General features: G+C 36.2%; 1 protein-coding gene and 1 long non-coding RNA gene across 2 annotated transcripts in view; one reads left to right on the forward strand and one right to left on the reverse strand.

The window, feature by feature from the left end:
• Positions 1-22,023, forward strand: part of HMMR (hyaluronan mediated motility receptor) — a 39,738-nt gene that overhangs the window by 16,412 nt on the left and 1,303 nt on the right. Inside the window, exons 11-17 of the mRNA XM_058722589.1 lie at positions 4,185-4,399; positions 7,365-7,481; positions 14,320-14,466; positions 14,734-14,886; positions 14,977-15,076; positions 15,757-15,933; positions 21,787-21,949. Of these exons, the coding sequence (XP_058578572.1) occupies positions 4,185-4,399; positions 7,365-7,481; positions 14,320-14,466; positions 14,734-14,886; positions 14,977-15,076; positions 15,757-15,933; positions 21,787-21,949 (1,072 nt within the window). The remainder of the gene's footprint in view (positions 1-4,184; positions 4,400-7,364; positions 7,482-14,319; positions 14,467-14,733; positions 14,887-14,976; positions 15,077-15,756; positions 15,934-21,786; positions 21,950-22,023) is intronic.
• Positions 1-22,023, reverse strand: part of LOC131507624 (uncharacterized) — a 53,927-nt gene that overhangs the window by 12,420 nt on the left and 19,484 nt on the right. The gene's annotated exons all lie outside the window — the stretch shown is intronic.

Below are 22,023 nucleotides of genomic sequence, written 5' to 3' on the forward strand. Positions count from 1 at the left end.
AATATTTCCTGGCATAGGGGCACCTGGGTGGCTCAGTCGGTTAAGTGTCCGACTTTGGTTCAGGTCATGATCTCACAGTTCGTGGGTTCAAGCCCTGCATCAGGGCTCTGGGCTGACGGCTCAGAGCCTGGAGCCTGCTTCAGATTCTATGTCTCTCTTTCTCTGTGCCCCTCCACACTCATGCTCTCTCTGCCTCTCAAAAATAAACATAATAAAAAAAATTTTGTTTTAATATTTTCTGGCACATTCTTGTGTTAGATTACTACTTAGGCATTTACAGTTATGTTGTAAAATAGTGTCTAAATGCATGTGAAACAAAACTGAAAAATTTTTAAAACCCAGATTACATAAAAAATATTTTATGTGAGAAGAAAGTTTATTAAAAAAATGAGCATAGCATGTAAATTTATCATTCTCAGTAGAAATTCAGATAATCTGTAAACACGAATACTCTACCTTAGTAATAATCAAAGAAATGGAAATAATTTTTTCCCCTTACAAGATTGGCACACATTAAAGCATTTGATAACAGGGGCACCTAGGTGGCTTAGTCATTTAAGTGTCTGATTTCACAGGTGGTGAGATTGAGCCCTTCATCAGGCTCTGTGCCGACAGTGTGGAGCCTGCTTGGGATTCTCTCTCTCCCTCTCTCTCTCTCTCTGCCCCTCCCCCACTCATGCACACTTGTGTGCACAGGCACACAGCTGTGCTTTCTATCTCAAAATAAATAAACATTTAAAATATTTGATAATACAGAACACATTAGTGAGAGTGGAGCAAACAGGTAAATGCACTGATGTGAAATATTATATTTTGGGCAACCTGCAACAACTGAAGGAATTAAATAGATCTATATATACTGGCTTGAAGATCTCAACTACTTTTAGGATTTTTTTAAATGTTCGTTACATACGTAGTATATATCATTTATATGTATGTATTTTTTAAGTGTATAAATGTGTAAAAAAGACTAGAAGGCATATATACCAAAACTAGTGGTTATCTCTACAATGAGGAAACTAGGATTGGGGTGTGGTATAGTCAGAAGCATTTTTCCACTTCATTTGTTTTTTGTTTTTTGTTATTTTTTGTCCCATCCAGTCCCACAACTGCAGTTACTGTTGGCAGACCTTTCAAATGTTTTCTTGTATCTTAATATTTAAGAGATGTGTCTCCTAAATGCATTGTTAGGAGTGTACAGGATGGAGAGAATGCTTATTTACATTGACCATTCTTTTTAAATTTTTTTTTAATGTTTATTTTTGAGAGAGAGGGAGAGGGAGACACAATCTGAAGCAGGCTCCTGGCTCTGAGCTGTCAAGACAGAGCCCAATGCGGGGCTTGAACTCACAAATCTGGAGATCATGACCTGAGCCAAAGCCAGACACTTAATAGACTGAGCCATCCAGGTGCCCCATATGTTGACCGTTCTTTTTAAAGGCAAAGGGCCCTGTTTTCTTTCATAGAGTGTTCCTGGGCACATCTACACTGGGTTTTGCTTTTGCTTTTTTATTGAGGTATAACTGACTTACAACATTATGTAAGTTTCAGGTGTATGACATAACAGTTTAACATTTGTATATGTTGCAAACTTACTACCACAATAAGTCTAGTTAGCATCTATCACTATATAGAACTATAAATTTTTTTTCTTCTGAGGAGTGTTTAAGACTCTCTCAGCAACTTCCAAAGTGCAATACAGTACTGTTAACTATAGTCACCATGCTATAACACTCCATGACTGAAGTATTTTTTAACTGGAAGTTTGTACCTTTTGACTCTTTCACCCCATTTTACCCACCCCCACTTCTGGCAACCATCGGTCTGTTCTCTATGGCTGGGTTTTTGTTTGTTTCCAGATTCCACATATAAATAAGATCATATAATATTGTTCTTTCTTTGTCTGATTTATTCCACTTAATATAATACCCTCAGAGTCCATCCATAGCATCACAAATAACAAGATTTTCTTTTTTATAGCTGAAGAATAATCAATTTGTGTGTATATATACCACATTTTCTTTATTCATCCATCCATCAATAGACATTTAAGTTTTTTCCATATCTTGACTACTGTAAATAATGCTGATGTGAACATTGGGTGCATAATCTTTTCAAGTGTGTATTTTCATTTTCTTCAAATAAATACTTAGAACTGGAATTACTAGATTGTATGGCAATTCTGTATTTAATTTTTTGAGGACCATTCATGCTCTTTTCCATAGTGACTGTACCAATTGACATTCCCAGCAACAGTGCACAAGCGTTCCCTTTTCTCCACATCCTTGCCAACACTTACTATTGTCTTTTTTTTTTTTCAAGTAATCTCTGTGCCCAACATGGGGTTCGAACTCAGACCCCAAGATCAAGAGTTACATGCTCCACTGACTGAGCCAGCCAGGCAACCATATTTCTTGTCTTATTGATAATAGCCATTCTGGTATGAGGTGAATCTCATTATGGTTTTGATTTACATTTCCCTGTTGATTAGTGATGTTGAGCATCTTTTCACATACCTGTTGGCTATCTGGATGTTTGGAGAAATGCCTCTTTAGATCTGCTACCCAGTTTTTAATTAGAGTTGGGTTTTTTGCTTTTGAATTGTAAGAGTTCTTTATATATTTTGGTTATAACCCCTGTCTGCCCTATCTGATGTATGATTTGCAAATACTTTCTCCCATGTAAGTAAGTTACGTTTTCATTTTCTTGATGGTTTCTTTTCCTGTGCAGAAGCTTTTTTTTTTTTTTTTAAACATTTATTTATTTTTGGGAGAGACAGAGTGAACTGGGGAGAGGCAGAAAGAGGAGAGGGAGACACAGAATCTGAAGCAGGCTCTAGGCTCTGAGTTATCAGCACAGAGCCCAACATGGAGCTCGAACTCATGAGCTGTGAGATCATGACCTGAGCAGAAGTCGGATGCTTTAACAGACTCAGCAACCCAGGCGCCCCCAGAAACTTTTTAGTTTGATGTAGTCCCACTTGTTTATTTTTGCTTTTGTTTCCTTTGCTTTGGTGTTCTATCCAAAAGATCATCACCAAGAACAATGTCAATAACCGTACTGCCTATGTTTTCTTCTAGGAGTTTTATGGTTTCAGGTCTTACATTTAATACATTTTTATTTAATTTTTGTGAATGGTATTAAGGTAGTAGTGCACTTTCATTCTTTTGTTTGTGGTTTTCCAGTTTTACCAGTACCATTCATTGAAGAAACTGTTCTTTCCCCTTTGTATATTTTTGACTCCTTTATCATAAATTAGTATGTGTGGGCTTGTTTCTATGCTCTATTCTGTTCTAGTGATCAATGTGTCTGTTAGTATGCCATCACCATACTATTTTGAGTAACATAGTTTGAAATTAGGGAGTATGATATCTCCAACTTTGTTCTTCTTTCTCAAGAGCACTTTGGCTATTCAGGGTCTTTTGTGCTTCCATACGAATTTTATCTTATTCCATTGTTCTATATCTGTGAAAATTCCCATTTTGATAGGGATTGCACTGAATCTATAGATCGCTGTGGTTGCATGGATATTTTAGCAATATTAATTTTTTCAATTCATGAGCACAGAATCTCTCCATTTATTTGTGTCTTCACTTTATTTTAATGTTAGAACTTTTTCCCAGTATTGATATATTTGTGCATTGTATAACTTTATTTTTTAAATGTTTATTTTGAGACAGAGGGTGGAGGAGAGGGAGAATCCCAAACAGGCTCTGTGCTGTCAGCACAGAGCCCATTGTGGGGCTTGAACTCACAAACTATGAGGTCATGACCTGAGCTGAACATTTAACAGACTGAACTACCCAGGTGCCCCTGTATATTATATAACTTTAAAATATATTTACGTACTGTCAAAATCATAGTACACTTTTTCTGTAGTATCCTCTGAGAAAAATATGCTAAAAGTCAGTTGTAGAATATAATTTTAGTTTTATAAGAAGTGTGTGAGTGTGTGTTGCATAGAAAAACTGAAAAAACATTTACCACATTGTTAACAAGGTGCAGAATATAATCAATGACAAGATGCAGGTGATATCTGTATTTTTCAAAGGTTTTTTTTTTTTTGAGGCTCTTGAATTTAGTATTCATACTTTACTTTCTGTACTTCTTTTTTTTTTTTTGTCATTAGTAAAAATCTCTTGATGCCATTTCATATTATTTTGGTGGTTTCTATTTGGATGTAGGAGTTGTCCTCCAGTCTTCAACAGAAGCTAGGTTCTTTTCAAGAGGAAATGATGAAAGAGAGAGATCTCTTTGAGGAAGAATTAAAGCAAACACTGGAAGAACTAGATAAATTACAGCAAAAGGAGGAACAAGCTGAAAGGCTGATTACACAATTGGAAGAAGAAACAAAATCTAGAGCTGAGGAACTGAAACTCCTAGAAGAAAAGCTGAAAGGGTTGGTATCAATAAGATCTCATGTCTCATATGACTTCAGATGTTAAAATGTGCTTTCCAGTACATTCTCTTAGCAATCTCACTTCAGTCAAGGTTGGAATTCTTTTACAAGTAAGGAGTAGACACAGAGAGGTAAAGTATACCTATAGAGGGGCACCTGGGTGACTCAGTTGCTTAAGCATCTGACTCTTGATTCCAGCTCACGTCGCAATCTCATGGTTTGTGAGATTGAGCCTGGCATCGAACTCTGCACTGACATCACAGAGTCTCCTTGGGATTCTCTCTGTCCCTCCCCCCACCTCTCTAAATATAAATAAATAAAACTCAAAAAAAGTATACCCAAAGAATATGCATACAAACAAGTATGACAGCCAAAATCAGAAGCTGTGCCCACAAGTATGACAGCCAAAATCAGAAGCTGTGCTCTTTCTTTTTTTTTTTTTTTTTTTTTTTTTTTAAATGTTCACTTACTTTTGAGAGAGAAAAACAGCATGAGTTGGGGAGGGGCAAAGAGAGAGGGAAACACAGAACCCGAAGCAGGCTCAGGCTCTGAGCTGTTAGCATGGAGCCCGACGGGGTTCGAACACACAAACCGTGAGATCGTGACCTGAGCTGAAGTCGGATGCTTAACCAACTGAGCTACCCAGGCGCCCCTGCCCTTTCTTTTTTTTTTTTAGGCAAGAGGTTTAATTTAAAAGGCTGTTAATAAACAAACTCAAAATTTGGGGTTTCTTTACTGCTGTTACGTTGTCTAAAATTGTTGGACATCAGCATTATAGCAATAACAGATTTAGAAAAAAGGCTAAGAATCTCACCCTTTAATAAGAAACATTTCCATTTTTTCCCTGTGTGTACATCAGTTTACATAGCATAAGCATAATTTATACCTTTAATTACCTTTTCTAAGGGAGCACAAATACTCAGAAGTAGCAATGAAAACAAAATGAGAAAAAAAAAACAACCGAACCTGGGCAACATTCAAAAATAAGAAATTTAAGAGATCTTGGGCTTTTTTTTCTTTCTTTCTTTCTTTCTTCCTTCCTTCCTTCCTTTTTTTTTTAAAGTAAGCTCTATGCCCAACATGGGGCTTGAATTCACCACCCCAACATCAAGAGTTGCACGCTGTACCAAGTAAGCCAGCCAGGTGCCCCTCAGGCTTTTCTTTTATTGCTATTTCCGTATTACTTTCATCACATTGTGCATCCTTCTCCACTACATTTATTTAGGTTAAAATACCAAGTGGATTCTTGAGTTCAAACTGTATCTACAATAATTAACATTATTTGACTCCTTAAGATTTCATTACTAAAAATATTTCTAGCAAGGAACCAAGAACTGTACATGAGTCTACAGGACTGTAGTATATCTCACAACTGTGTATCTGTCTCCTGTTGGATACTTTTGTTAAAATCCTTTTTTTTTTTTTGTTTTCTTGTGGTGGTAAGTGATAAAAAGGACACAAAGGTTTTTTATATGCCTGCTTTTGCAGGGAGAAGTACCAGAGTATTCTTAGGGAATTGTTCTATACTGGAACCATTCTCAGGGAGCAGGCACTTTAAGAAACTGAGTAAATGACATCAGTTTCAGGGAGGAAAGAAAGTTGAGACAATCATTTATTCAACTCAAGGAATTCAGTGCAAAGGTCAGGAGATAAGGATTTTATTGCTGGATCTGTTAACCAGCTGTGTGATTCTAAGCAAGACAATTCTAATTTCTTTAATTTACTATTTCATCAGATATAAAATAAAGGGATTTTAATAACGCGATCTCTAAGGTCCCTTCCAACCTGAAATCTTAGGCATAAGAGAAAAAATAAGAAAATTGGAAATGATTTCTCTGTGGGGCAGGGAAAAGAATATTTTTATTATAAAGCCTTTAGTACTATGTGATTGCTTTTAGCTGTTGGTGTGTGTATTTTTTAATCCCATGCTCATTACAGAAGGAATTTGATTAGTTCCATTTATTTTATCTGTGTCCAACTTAGCCTATAAGCAAATAAAGCTTCTTATTTATAGTTCTTAGTTCTATATGTTCTTTAAAAGGTCTCTTACAAGCTCATGTGCATATCTCAAAATTTTTCTCACTATTTTGGTAATATGTAATGTTAATATTTCAAAAACTTTCTGAGGTTTGTAATATATATGAATAAAGATGACTTAAAAGCTATTTTGTCTATGTAAGTAATCCACCAAATAAGTTATTGAATATTTTTTTAATAACAATTTCATATATGGATTACTGAAATAATCAAAATAAATCTACATAGTCCTAAGGGCACTTGTGTGGCTTAGTCAGTTAAGAGTCCAACTTCGGCTCAGGTCATGATCTCACGGTTCATGGGTTTGAGTCCCACATCAGGCTCTGTGTTGATGGTTCAGAGCCTTGAGCCTGCTTCAAATTCTGTGTCTCCCTCTCTCTCTGACCCTCCCCTGCTCGCACTCTATCTCTCTCGCTCAAAAATAAATAAATGTTAAAAGAAATTTTTTTTAATTTAAATCTACATAGTGCTATCAACTCTTTTTTCAAAGAAATACCAAGTGTAATTAAAGAGTGTTTCTTAAATGCAGAGACACTTTATTCAGTCAGCCAGCTTTTTAGCTGGTAATTTGGCTGCTGCCATTAAGATTGTGTTTTAGAGTCTTTTTACCCTACCTTCTTCTAAAAAAAAAATGTTTAAACTACCTACATACGTGCATATAGTGTCAAAAGATAAATTTAGAAATGAGTAAATTAGGATGAAAATGAAAGTAAAATAAGGGCAGGAAGGATAAGATGAAGCCAGAAGAGAAGTTAGTACATAAATAAACATGCTATTAGAAGCAGGTCATAAAGTTAGATCTGAACAGTCCAGTAGTTTATGCAGATACAGACATTGGACACATGATTCACAGTGCCAAAGGTAAATACTATCCGCTTTCATAGAATATAATTTGTAATTAGCCTTTTATCTTTTAATTGTTCCTTAGGAAAGAAGCTGAACTAGAGAAAAGTAATGCTGCTCACGCTCAAGCCACCCTGCTTTTACAGGAAAGGTATCAGAGTACAGTGCAAAACCTTGGAGATGTTACTGCTCAATTTGAAAGGTATTTTTATTGGGAGCCTACACTCTCAAATATGATATGAGTAGGGAGGGGTGCTTATCTAGAAAAATCTGAAAAAACAATCACACAGATAGTTGGTATTACTGTAGATTCCATAATGACCAACCATAAATGGGCATTCAGGGTTACCTGGTAATCTTATGTATAGGATTTTCCTTTCCTGCCATCCACTTCAAATTTCATGAACTCTCAGTCCTTTGGCCCTTCTGTCTTACTCTCCTGACACCATTATTTTCCTCATGAAGAATTCTAAAGATTTTATCTCATTACCCTGCCTGTAAACACACCTGCCTTTATGCTCATCCTATCTTCCCACCTGTTACAGGAGAAGTGACTTTATATTTCACTTATCCTTTACAGCCTTTCTACTGGATTTTTTCCTATCTGTATTAAAACATGTTAATGTTCACTTATCTTTGAAATACATAAATTCAGAGTGCCTGGGTGGCTCATTCAGTTAAGCATCTGACTCAATTTTGGCTTAGGTCATCACCCCATGGTCTTGAGATTAAGCCCTGTATGGGGCTCCGTGCTTAGCGTGGAGGATGGAGCCTGCTTGGAATTGTCTCCCTCCCTCTCCCTGTGCCCCTCCCTCACTTGCATACACATGCACACTCTCTCTTTATCTTTTTCTCTCAAAATATAAAAATAAATTTAGAAAAAAAAACTTAAAAAAAATAATAAAGTAAAATATTTAAATTTTATTAACTCCTTTGACAGCTCCCCCCAACTTCCTCCTGCACTATCCAGCAATACCTCTCACTCCCAACACCCTTTTTTAATCCAAAATTCTACTCATCTTTATAGCTCATCTAAATAGAAGATTCTCAGGGCGCTGGGTGGCTCAGTCGGTTAAGTGGCCAACTTCGGCTCAGGTCATAATCTCACAGTCCGTGAGTTCGAGCCCCGCGTCGGGCTCTGTGCTGACAGCTCAGAGCCTGGAGCCTGCTTCAGATTCTGTGTCTCCCTCTCTCTCTGGCCCTCCCTCATTCATGCTCTGTCTCTCTCTGTGTCAAAAATAAACATTAAAAATAATAATAATTAAAAAAAAAAATAAATAGAAGATTCTCTATACCTACTGTATCCACTTCCTCACTTCCTATATCATCTACTTATTATTTTCCCTTTAAAAAAAGTTTATTTGTGGGGGAACTATACATTGCAGAGGATAGTTTAAGAAATGTATATGCATCTCACACCGAGAGTATTAATATGAACATTTTTGTTATATTACTTTAGACCATTTCAGAAGGTCTCTTTTTCTTGTGTCTATCTTAATATATTTAAGAAATACAAAATATAAACAACAGTTACATAAATTATAAAGCATAAAGATAAAATCAACATGTATGAGCCCATAAAAGACAACCAAACCAGTAAGCCAAAAGATCCAACAACTTGGTGTCTATGTAGGAGTTCCTCCACCATCTGCATGCTTTCCACCAACGGAAACACCATCTCAGAGCCTCCATTTATAATTGCCTCACTTTTTTCCTATATATAATTTTACAACATGTATATCCATACAAATAATATTTTATGCAATACTACTTTTGTGCTGAACTTGAACTTGGCCAAAAAATTACGTCATGGTGTATGTCATTTCCTGGGACTTGTCTTTTTTATTCTGCAATACATAGGTTTCTAGAATTGAATCACATTGTTGACTGAGGTTATAGTTTGTTCCTAGTGGCTGCTGTAACGTGTTCGATTTTATTAGTATATCACAATTTACCCATTCTCACTTTGGACTTTCGAGTTGTTTTCCTTTTTTTGTTGCTTCTTTCATCATAAGTGTACTCTATAATCCCCATCCCCTATTTTCCCCATACCCTCCCACCAACTTACCCTCTAGTAACTCATCAGTTTGTTCTCTATAGTTAAGAATCTGTTTCTTGCTTTGTCTTGTTTATTTATTCATTTATTTATTTACTTTTGCTTGTTTGTTTCTTAAATTGCACATGTGAGATCGTATAGTATTCGTGTACAAGTATTTTTTGACTTACTACACTTAGCGTTACACTCTAGTTCTATCCATGTTGCTGCAAATAGCAAGATATCATTCTTTTTTCTGGCTGAATAATATTCCTGTGTGTGTGTGTGTGTGTGTGTGTGTGTGTGTGTGTGTGTGTAGATATATACACACCACATCTTCTGTATTCATTCATCTGTGGACAGTTAGCCTGCTTCCATAATTTGGCTGTTGTAAATAAAGCTACAGTAAACATAGGGGTGCTTGTATCCCTTTGAATGAGTATTTTTATATATTGGGGGTAAATTCCCAGTAGTGTGAACTGGGTCATGGGGTAGTTCTATTTATAATTTTTTGAGGAACCCCCATACTTTTTTCCACAGTGGCTACACCAGTTTGCAAACTCCACCAACAGTGCAAAAGGATTCCTTTTTCTCACATCCTCACAATACTTGTTGTTTCTTGTGTTATTTTTATATTAGCCATTCTGACAAGTGTGAGGTGATATCTCACTATAGTTTTGACTTGCGTTTCTCTGATAATGAGTGATGTTGAGCATGTATCTGTTGGCCATCTGGATATCTTTGGGGAAATGTCTGTTCATGTCTTCTGCTCATTTTTTTAATTAGACTATTTGGTTTTTGGATATTGAGTTGTATCAGTCCTTTATATATTTTGGATACTAACCCTTCATCAGATACGTAATTTGCAAATAGCATCTACCATTCAGTAAGCTGCCTTTTAGTTTTGTTAACTGTTGCCTTCACTCGAAGTGCCAAAACTTTTCATTCTTACATAGTCCCAATCATTTATTTTTGCTTTTATTTCCCTTGCCTCAGGAGACATAACTAGAAAAATGTTGCTATAATCAATGTCAGAGATTAATGCTGTGCTCTCTTCAAGGATTTTTATTGTTTCAGGTCTCACATTTAGGTCTTTAATCCATTTTGAATTTATTTTTGTGTATGGTGAAAGAAAGTGGCCCAGTTTCATTCTTTTTCATATAGCTATCCAGTTTTCTCAACACCATTTGTTGAAGAGATTGTCTTTCTCCTATTGTGTATTCATTCTTCCCTTGTCAAAGGTTAATTGACCATATAATTGTGGGCTTATTTCTGGGTTTTCTATTCTGTTCCGTTAATCTATGTGTCTGTATTTTTATGCCAATACCATATACTGTTTTAATTACTGGCACTTTGTGATATAACTTGAAATCTGCAATTGTGATACCTCAAGTGTTTTTTTTTTTCTTTTTCAAGATTGCTTTGGCTATTCGAGGTCTTTTGCGGTTACATACAAATTTTAGGATTGTTAGTGCTAGTTCTATGAAAAATGCTGTTGGTATTTTGATAGGGATTGCTTTAAATCTGTAGATTGCTTCAGGTAGTATAGACATTTTAACAATATTTGTTCTTCCAAACTGTGAGCATGAAATGTCTTTCCATTTCTTCTCATTGTCTTGAATTTCTTTCATCAGTGTTTTATAGTTTTCAGAGTACAGGTCTTTCACCTCTTTGGTTAAGTTCATTCCTAGATATTTTATTGTTTTTGGTGCAGTTGTAAATGGTAGTTTTCTTAATTTTTGCTGCTTCATTATTAGTATATAGGAATGCAACAGATTTCTATACGTTGACTTTGTATCCTGTAACTTTACTAAAAATTTATTTATTCATTTATCAATTCTACTAGTTTTGTTGGTGGAGTCTTTAGAGTTTTCTATATATAGTGTCATGTCATCTGCAAATAGAGTTTTACTTCTCCTTAAGCAATTTGGATGCCTTTCACTTCTTTTTTGTTGTCCAATTGCTGTAGCTAGGACTTTTTCCAGTCCTGTGTTGAATAAAAATGGTGAGAGTGAATATCCTTGTCTTGTTCCTGACCTTAAGGGAAAAGCTCTCAGTTTTTCACTATTGAGTATGATGTGATGTTAGCTGTGGGTTTTTCATAGATGGCCTTTATTATGTTGAGGTATGCTCCCTCTAAACATATTTTGCAGAGGGTTTTTATCATGAATGGATGTTGTACTTTGCCAGATATTTTTTCTGCATCTACTGAAATGATCATATGATTGTCATCCTTTTTCTTACTGATGTGATGTATCACATTGATTGTTTTGTGAATATGGAACCACCCTTGCATCCTGGGAATAAATCTTACTTGATTGTAGTGTAAGACTTTTTTAATGTATTGTTGGATTCAGTTTGCTAAAATTTTTGGAGGATTTTTGCATCCATATTTATAAGAGATACTGGCCTGTAGTTCCCTCCCTTCTTCTCTCTCCCTCTCCCTCTTTCTCCCTCTTTGTTTTTGTTTTTGTTTTGTTTTGGGGTTTTTTTTGGTGTCTTTATCTGGTTTTGGTATCAGGGTGATACTGGCCTCACAGAATGAATTTGGAAGCTGTTCGTCCTCTTATAAGTTTAATTACTGAAAAGAGTAGGTATTAACTCTTCTTTAAATGTTTGGTAGATTCTTTTGTTACTATTAATAGTATTTTTACTAATATTCTTGTAGTCTCCTAGTATACTTGAATAAGAATTACTCTAAAACCATACATTTATGACTGCTCAACTTTAAAATTTAATGCCAAATTGCTTTACAAAACAACTTGTACACTCTACACTCTCACTAGCGTTGTACGAGTAACCATTGATCTACTTCCTCTCCACAGCTTGTTAGATTTCTTCAATTTTGCCGGTGTACTTAGTATAAAATGGCTTTTTTCCTGGAGATAATCCGCCTTCCCTTTTCTGTAAAAAGCTTATATATAAAAAATTATAAAAAAACTTTCTATCCCAAAAGGTATTAACTTATTTTTTTAAGTTTCATTTTTCCATCTAGAATGAATTTCTGAGTGCAGTAAAACTGGGATCAAATTTATTTTTGTTTTTCCATATGGAGAACATATTGCTTAATGCCCATTCATTGAATGGTACTTTCTTTCCCCAATGATCTTTTTTTTTTTGAAACTAAATACATTTTAATAGAAAACAAAATACGAAGTGACTCTTATCAGAAAACAGAAATTTTTAGTCCTTTTTTGATGAATTCAAACTTGCTTTATCTTCAAAGCACAGTTGTATATGTGTGCATATGTACTTAATGATTTGTTCTCAAACTGTTCATTAAACTGCTATTGCAAGCAGGAGGTGGGAGCAAACAATCACAGGAGAAAAGGACACTGAGAAAGCCAGCCATCTGAATAGATGGGCATTTGGAAATTTAACATTTTCTAATTCTATCTTTGGACTTATTGCTTCAATTTATTTTCATTTCTTTACCACAATCTGTCCTTTCAGGGGAGATAACTATTCACAGAAGTGCAGCCGCAAGGAGACTCTTCCTCTCCTACCATCACTGCGAAAGCCCAGGACTTGTTCAAACAAATCCACACACTCACTTCTAGAAACATGTCAGCCAGAGTGACCAGTCCATCACCCAGAAATTTTCCCTTTCTCCCAAAACACTGTGCTACCAAATTCTCTGAATTCCCTGAACCTCAAGATTCCAAATACCACAGCCAGTGGTATAATGTATTATGACATATATATCATATATTATGCTTTAGTGCTGTTTTCAACCTTGTGAAGGGATTTCCCTTCCTGCTACTTTGAGAAATAGTACCTTAGGTTTCTAGCCTCTGTGACTTCACTCACCATCAGTATGCCAATAGTATTAAAATTCATTTCTTCAAACCAGATCTTTCCTTTGAGCTTTATACCCATATATCCAGCTGCCTACTTGACGTCTCCAAGCAGATATCTCACTACCGTGTAATATTAACCTGTCTAAAACAACTTGTGATTTCCCTTCTCTCTCTTTCTACCTCTCCCTCATTCTTTTTTATTTCAGTCAGTGGCATCTTAATCTTCCCATCTTCTCTTTCTGTAAATCTTAGAGTCATCTTTAATCACTTTCTCTCCCTTTCTCCCAATATCCAGCGTGTTTAGTGAAATTCATATTTTGCCTTCAAAAGAGATTTCACATCTTTCAACTGCTAAGTTCTTAATCTAACCCTCCTTTTCACTCACCAGGACTGATGTGCACCACGGTGATTACTGGCCCATGGCTTTAGCATCTGCGCCGGCCGCTCTTATTCGGTAGACTCCAATCTCGTGTCTTAATGCAGTGTCCTACCTGCCTCAGAACACATATGCATCTTTTCCTTCTGAAATACTTTTCCTTAAATCCTTAGATAACTTTTCTTTGTCCATCACATCAGTTTAACTATAAATTCCCTAGAAAGGCCTTTTCTGAATCACCAAAGAAAGTATGTTCCCGATTTGCAGTTTAAGGTTTTCTAAAGTTTTCTTCATAACATATACCACAAATTTAATTATACATATTATTTCCCATTTTTTTGCCAAGACCTGGAGAGGAATTTCCATATCTTACCATAAGACCATAACTCTGTGACCATATTTTTTTTTTTTTTTTTTTTTTTTTTTAATTTTTTTTTTTTCAACGTTTTTTATTTATTTTTTGGACAGAGAGAGACAGAGCATGAACGGGGGAGGGGCAGAGAGAGAGGGAGACACAGAATCGGAAACAGGCTCCAGGCTCCGAGCCATCGGCCCAGAGCCTGACGCGGGGCTCGAACTCACGGACCGCGAGATCGTGACCCGGCTGAAGTCGGACGCCTAACCGACTGCGCCACCCAGGCGCCCCTCTGTGACCATATTTGCAGGGATCATAAATTTGTTCATTTTGGAGTAATTTTCATGTTAAGTATACTTCATATACATAGTAGGCACTTGTTTTTTTTTTTTTTTTTCTGAATGAACAGCATATGCCATATAAGCTCCTTAGTACCTCAGAACACTATATTGTTTTAATTTTCTTTTTACTTAGTTATAAAGCATTAACAGCTAATGAAATAGACGATCTTAAGCTGAAGAACTCAGCACTTCAGGAAAAAGTGGCCAGTGCCGAGAAAAGTGCAGAGGACGTTCAACATCAGATATTGGCAACTGAGAGCGCAAATCAAGAATATGCAAGGTATGTGGGAAAAATAAAACCTGCCCATACTTGTAGCCTTAGAACTGTTAAGACAATTTAATGTTGAAAGCCAGCTAAGAAGTGATCCAGGGAATTATAGCTTTGGGTGATCTTCAATTACAAAGTAAGAATTTGCAGTTAAGAGGGTACAATTCTTGAAGAGTTCCTTGAGTTGTGTTTTTCATTTGTTTTTTCAGTAAAAGAAAGGGGGGAAAGTTACTAAATGGCTATAAAATGTTTAGTGGACTCTCCTCTCTCAAACCCAAGGATGCTTCTAGATCTGCAGACCAAATCAGCACTTAAAGAAGCAGAAATTAAAGAAATCACAGTCTCTTCTCTTAAAACAATAACTGATTTGCGGAACCAACTCAAGCAACAAGGTGAAGAGTTTAGGAAACAACTGGAAGAGGAAGAAGCAAGGTAATCTAGGTTTAGAACTGGACTGCCACATAACCTCAGTTATTTCTTCTAGCACACTGTGTTTTTTAATTTCATTTTTTTCCCTTACAGAAAAGCTGGAAAAGAAAACACAGTGGCAGAATTAACTGAGGAAATGAATAAGTGGCATCTCCTTTATGAAGAACTGTATAATAAAACAAAACCTTTCCAGGTTTGTCAGGACCACACTAACTTGTGTTTGGTTTAGGCGCTTTGTTCCCTGTCACAGTCACAACAGTGACCTGATTTTACTGAAAGATCATTTTGCTGTGCATTTCCAGTGCTGATTTAACTCCCTATTAAAGGGGACTTTACATTTTTTAAAATTATTCTGCAGACATTTTTTATGCCACTTTCTATAGGCTAAGAACTACCTTGTCATAAGAGACTTAACGTTAATAGTTTAGAAGGCTCTCCTGATAGAAATTTTTGATAATGAATCTATGTAAATTTTTGATGCTTATTTTGTTACAATCTTGCTCAGTGTTTCTCAAATTAATAAACTGATCTTCAAAAAGGATAAAGGCTAATCTTCACCCTTAAAAAGAGTGGGAGGGCAGTATTGGTTATAACGTGATGATGCAGATGATATACAGAGTAGGCTGGCTCCTGGCCTTTCCATGGGTTTCTCCCTACTTTAATGACCTTTGAAATGAAATACACAAAAGTTTTTTTGAAAGAGCCAGAATTTATGGAGAACCTGAGAATATGTCAGCATGATCTGTTTTCGTCCATTGTTTTTTATGTTCTTGTACTCGAATTTCCTTGTAGTTTCTTTTTTCTTTTTTCCTCTGTAGTTTCTATGAGACAAGTAAATTTAACATTTCTAATTATAAAAAACCTCTTTTTCAGCTACAACTGGATGCTTTTGAAGCAGAGAAACAGTCTTTGTTGAATGAACATGGTGCAGCTCAGGAACAGCTTAATAAACTAAGAGATTCTTATGCTAAATTACTGGGTCATCAAAATCTAAAGCAAAAAATCAAGCATGTTGTGAAACTGAAAGATGAAAATAGCCAACTCAAATCGGTTTGTAAAATAACACTTAGTCCTACTGAAGATATCAGGGTGGGGTATTTTTTATTCTAACTATAACATTTAAGTTCAACAAAGAATTTTGATATCAGGAAAACTTAAGTTTATAGGGGAAAATCCATCTGATTATGGATTTATTTTAGACCATTGACCAGATGGGTATTATGCTCTCAGGTTTTCCAAATACTTCATTAGTATATTAGAAATCACTAGTGGGACACCTGGGTGGCTGATTCGGTTAAGCACCTAACTTCAGCTCAAGTCATGATTTCATAGTTCGTGGGTTCAAGCCCCATATTGGGGCCTCTGCTGTCATCACAGAGCCCCCTTCAGATCCTCTCTCTCTCTCTCTTTCTCTCTCTCTCTCTCTCTCTCTCTCTCTCTCTCTCCAGCCCTCCCCCACTCTCATACATTCTCACTGTCTTTCAAAAATAAACATTTTTTAAACATTTTTTAAAATCACTAGGGGCATCTGGGTGGCTCAGTTGGTTAAGTGTCTGACTTCAGCTCAGGTCATGATCTCACGGTTTGTGGGTTTCAGCCCTGTGTTGGGCCTGTGCTGACAGCTCAGAGCCTGGAGCCTGCTCTAGATTCTGTGTCTCCCTTTCTCTCTGCCCTTCCCCGCCTCCCCCCCCCCCCCCCCACTTCACATTGTGTCTCTCAAAAACATAAATAAACATTAAAATTTTTTTTCAAAAACTGTCACCAGTGTAATTGGAAGAATTCACAGAGCTTTACATATCCATTTCTATTTGCAAAATAGCAAAATCCTTGGTATAAATAAATATAAAGATAAGCAGTATTCAAAAATAGTTAAGCATTTGGGATACCTGGCTGGCTTAGTGGGTAGAGCACATGACTCTTTTTTTTTCAACGTTTTTTATTTATTTTTGGGACAGAGAGAGACAGAGCATGAACGGGGGAGGGGCAGAGAGAGAGGGAGACACAGAATCGGAAACAGGCTCCAGGCTCCGAGCCATCAGCCCAGAGCCTGACGCGGGGCTCGAACTCACGGACCGCGAGATCGTGACCTGGCTGAAGTCAGACGCTTAACCGACTGCGCCACCCAGGCGCCCCATATGACTCTTAATCTTGGGGTCATGAGATTACTTTAAAAAAGCAGTTAATCATTTAAGTTGTTTTTAACAGCCTTATTAAGATATAATTTACATACCATACAATTCACCCATTTAAAGTTGAGTTTTATACAACTCAGTAGGTCTTAGTACATTCAGAAATATGCAACCATCTGCACAATTTTAGGATATTTGCATCACCTCAGACTGAAACTCCTTACCCTTTAACTGTCATCTCCTTATCTCCTCATTCATCCCTCCCACTACTAAACTACTTTTTGTCCATAAATTTCCCTATTCTGAGTATTTCCTATTTGTGCGCTCAAATAATATGTGGTCTTTTGTGGCTGGCTTGTTTTGATTAACAGTGTTTTCAAAGTTCATCCATGTAGTATAGCATGTGTCCGTACTTCATTCTTCTTTATGACCTAATAATATTTAATTGCTTAGATATGTCACATTTTATTTATCCATTTGTCAGTTGATAGACATCTGACTTGTTTCCATCTTCAGAATGTTATGAATAATACTACCATAAACATTCATGTACAAGTTTTTGTGTGGACATGTTTTGGTTTCTCTTGGGTTGTACTTAAAAGTGAAATTTCTAGGTAATTGGGTAACTTAATGTTTAATCTTTTGAGGAACTGTTTTCTACAGCAGTTATATCTTTCTACATTCCACCTATAAAGTATGAGGTTCTGGTTTTTCCATATCTTTACCAACATTTGTTATGTGACTTTTTCATTCTGACTATACTAGTGGATATGAAGAGATACCTAATTGTGGTTTTAATTTGCATTTCCCTGGTGACTGATAATGACCATCTATTTACATCCTTATTGGCCATTTGTATATCTTCCCTGGAAGAAATATCTGTTTATACCCTTTGCCTATTTTTATTTGGATTATTGTTTTTTTTTAACAAATTATGAGAGTCCTTTATATATTATGTATATGTTCCTTATCACATGTAATCTTTGAAAATATTTTCTCTCATTCTGTACATTCACTTTCTTGATGTTTTTTGAAGCACAAAATTTTGACAAAGTCCGATGTATCTATTTTTTCCTCTGTTTCTTGTTCTTTATTCTCTAACAATCTTTTGCCAAATCCCAGATCTTGAAGATTTATCCCTATGTTTTCTTCTAAGGGTTTTTACAGTTTTAACTTTTACATTTAGTTCATTGATATATTTGAGGATTTTGTATACAGTGAGAGGTAAGTGTCCAACTTTATACTTTAGCATGTGGATATCTAGTTGTTCTCATGCCATTTGGTGAAGAGACTATTCATTCCTCTAATGAATGATCTGCACACCCTTGTTGAAAATCAGCTGACCACATATTTATGGTTTATTTCTAGACTCTCAAATGTTTTCCACTGATCTATATAGCTATCCTTGTGCTTCCACACTGTCTTAATTACAGTTGGATTGTAGTAAGTTTTAAAACCAGAAGACATGCATAAATAAATAAATAAATAAATAACCTTAAAAAAGGGTAGGGACACCTGGGTGGCTCAGTCAGTTAAACATCCGACTCTTGATTTTGACTCAGGTTCTATGGATTCAAGCCCTGTGTCAGGCTCTGCACTGATGTCACAGAGCCTACTTGGGATTCTATGAAGGAAGGAAATGAGGGAGAGAGGGCAAAGGGGAAAGGAAAGGAATCCTTAAAACCAGGAGGCATGAATCCGCCTACTTTTCTTCTTTTTCAAGATTGTTTTGGCTATTCTGGGTCCCTTGCAATTCCATATGAATTGCAGAATCAGCTATTCAATTTTTACAAAGAAGTCATCTGAGATTCACATGGGTATTATGTTGAATCTGTAGATAGGTTTGGGTCATATTGCCATCTTAACTATGTTACATCTTCTGATCCATGAACATGGGATGTTTTTCCAATTATTTACATCTTTAATCTCTTTCAACAATGGTTTGGAGTTTTGAAATTATAAGTTTTACACTTTTGTTAAACTTGTTCCTAGGTATTTTATCCTTTTTGAGGTTATTGTAAATGAAGTTGTTTTCTTAATTTCATTTTCAGATGGTTCCTGGCAAGTGTGTAGAAATAAAATTGATTTTTGTATACTGAAATTGTATCTTTCAATCTTGCTGAACTCATTTATTTGTTGTAATAGATTTTTAGTGGTTTCCTTAGGATTTTCTGTATAGATGATCATTTGTAAATAGGGATAGTTTTACTTCTCTTTTAACCTGAATGCCTTTGATTACTTTTTCTTGCCTAATAAGTTCCCTGGCTGGAACCTCCAGACAAAGTTGAATAGAAGTGATGTGAGTGGAGATCCTTGTTTTGGTCCTGATTTGGGTGGGGGAAGCATTCACACTTTCTCTGTTAAGTATACTATTAGTTGCAGGCTTGTCACAGATACTCTTTATCAGGGTGAGAAAATTTCCTTCTATTCCTGTTTTTTTTAGTGTTTTTACCATGAAAGGGTATTAAATTTTGTCAAACACCTTTTCTGTGTCTATTGAGATGATCATGTGACTTTCATTCTGTTTATTTCTTAAATTAACTGATTTTTGGATATTAAATTAACCTTGCATTCTGATAAATTTTGCTTGGCCATGATGCATAATTCCCTTTGTATTGCTGGATTTCTTTTGCTAATATATGCTGAGGTTTTTTTCATCCATATTCCCAACAGATACTGGTCTACAGGTTTCATACAATATTTTTGGTATTATTTGGTTCTGGTATCAATGCTGACCTCATAAAATTAGTTGGGAAAAATTTTGTCTTTTCTATTTTTTGAAATAGTTTGTGAATTGATATTAATTATTCATTGTGCAATAGAATTCAGTAGTGAAGCCATCTGGATCTGAGCTTTTTGTGTGTGTGGGTAGTTTTTATTATCCAGTCTCTTATGAGTCTATTCATACTGTCTTTTTGAGAGAGTTTCAGTAGTTTGTGTCTTTCTATGAAGTTCTCTGTTTCATTTAAGTTATCTCACTTATGGATATACAACTCTTCATAGTATTTTTTTTGTAATCCTTTTTATTTTGGTAAGGTCAGTCACCATGTCCCTTCTTTCATTTCTGATTCTAGTAATTTGACTATTCACACTTTTTTTTTTTTTTTTTTTTTTTAGTTCTCTTAGTTCTGTGAACATATTTATAATGGCTACTTTGAAACTGTTTTTGAATAAATCCAGTATCTGGTTACTCTTGCAGTTTTTGTTCCCTGCTTTTTTCCAATGTATAGGTCATGCTTTCCTGCCTTTTTTGTTGGAAAGTGGATATTTTAGATTATATGTTGTAGCACCTTTGATTACAGCCCTTTCCTTCAAGGTGTGTTGTTATTTTCTTGTTGATTTGTTTAGTAATTGGCTGGGTTGTGCTAGTGAAGTCTGTTCCTCCTCCCCCACCCCCCACCCCCCCAGTAGTGTAGTGCCTCTGATACTGCTGCTCAGGGAGGTTCAGTCTGAAGTGTGCCCACGGTCACCCTGGGATGACACTGATTTTGGTAGAGCTGTCTCCTCTATTTCCCTCATCACACATTAAACTAGATAACTTATTGCTCTTAACAGTGCCCTGGAGTATAAATTGCTCTTCAAAATAATCCAGTTGAATTCTGGCTCCTTTGTTGGAATTATGTCTAAGGTCATTGATTGATTGTGTGCTGACCCCAGAAGGACTTCTCCCAGCTGTCTTATTCACCAGTTGTAAACCTACAGCTTTGCCTGTATTTTGAATCACCTCCCAGCTCCCTTGCGCCACCACCTTGACTGTTATTCACAGCACCCTCCAGCTTGAACTTCTCCAAATGCTGTTGCAAGTGAAGTCAGTTCCTTTGGGGAGAAATTAGGAACTATGTGTTTTATAGTCTACTTCTCTACCCCTGCTCCCCCAGATAAAATCTCTGAGACAGGGTTCTGGAGCTGAAGTAGGAGAAAATGACAAGCTTTTTCTCTGAATGAGACATCTGGCCTGGGAACTGAGTGCTTGACAAACGTGGGGGAAAGGGGCAAGGAGAGCACCCTCAGGTTCTCTCAGCTTGCCTTTCCTGGCATGGAATCATCACCTTATGAGCCAAGGCAGCAAAGGTGATCAGGGTCCCAGCATTTTCTGCACACAGCACCTAAGGTAGAGCCCCTGTTGCACAGAAGAAAGGATCCTTCACCTCTCAACCACATTTGCTTGGGATGTGGCCTCAGCAACATGAAAAGCCTCTGAGTTGGAGCTGGAGAAACAGAGGGCCCTGTTCTTGCCTGCAGCTGTCTATCCCACCTTGCTAAACTGGGAGTTGCGAGAGAGGGAGCAGACTTGGGTCAAATACCACAGACCCTTACCTTTTTTTTTTTTTACCATATTTTTGTAGATTTGGTTGAATAGATGTTTCTTCATTGGCTGTTTTGCCTTAGAACCATTTTTACAGGCTTTAAATGGTTGCCTTTTTTTTTTTTTTTTTAATAATTTTTAGTTTCATTAGGAAGCAGGTTACTGGAGCTTCTCTTGCTATCATGCCACAAGTTCATCTCAGCATTTAATTTGGAGATGAACTTTTATCGGAAACATAGCTTTGTATCTGTAGAGTGGCAAAAAGACTGAAATGTCTCATTATCCCCTTTGTCACACCTGTTCAGTGTCATTTTATAATTTGTAGTATTAAAGCCTGTATCTAGTAGTGATTTTTTGCCTTTTGGTTTGATACATGAGCACCTTGGGAAATTTGTCAGTAACACTGATAACACATTTCACCAACATGAGGTTTAGTAATTGTTTGTTTTCTATATTTCTCTTACATAGGAGGTGTCAAAACTCCGCTCTCAGCTTGCTAAGAAAAAACAAAGTGAAACAAAACTTCAGGAGGAATTGAATAAAGTTCTGGGTATCAAACACTTTGATCCTTCAAAGGCTTTTCTTCATGAAAGTAAAGAAAATTTTGTTCTCAAAACCCCATTGAAAGAAGGTAAGAAATGAATAAATGGATAAGTGTCATCTTCCTTTGAATTTGCTTTCACAGCATATCACAAATTGTCCATT

The sequence above is a fragment of the Neofelis nebulosa genome, chromosome 1, assembly GCF_028018385.1.
Source record: "Neofelis nebulosa isolate mNeoNeb1 chromosome 1, mNeoNeb1.pri, whole genome shotgun sequence".
Taxonomy (NCBI): domain Eukaryota; kingdom Metazoa; phylum Chordata; class Mammalia; order Carnivora; family Felidae; genus Neofelis; species Neofelis nebulosa.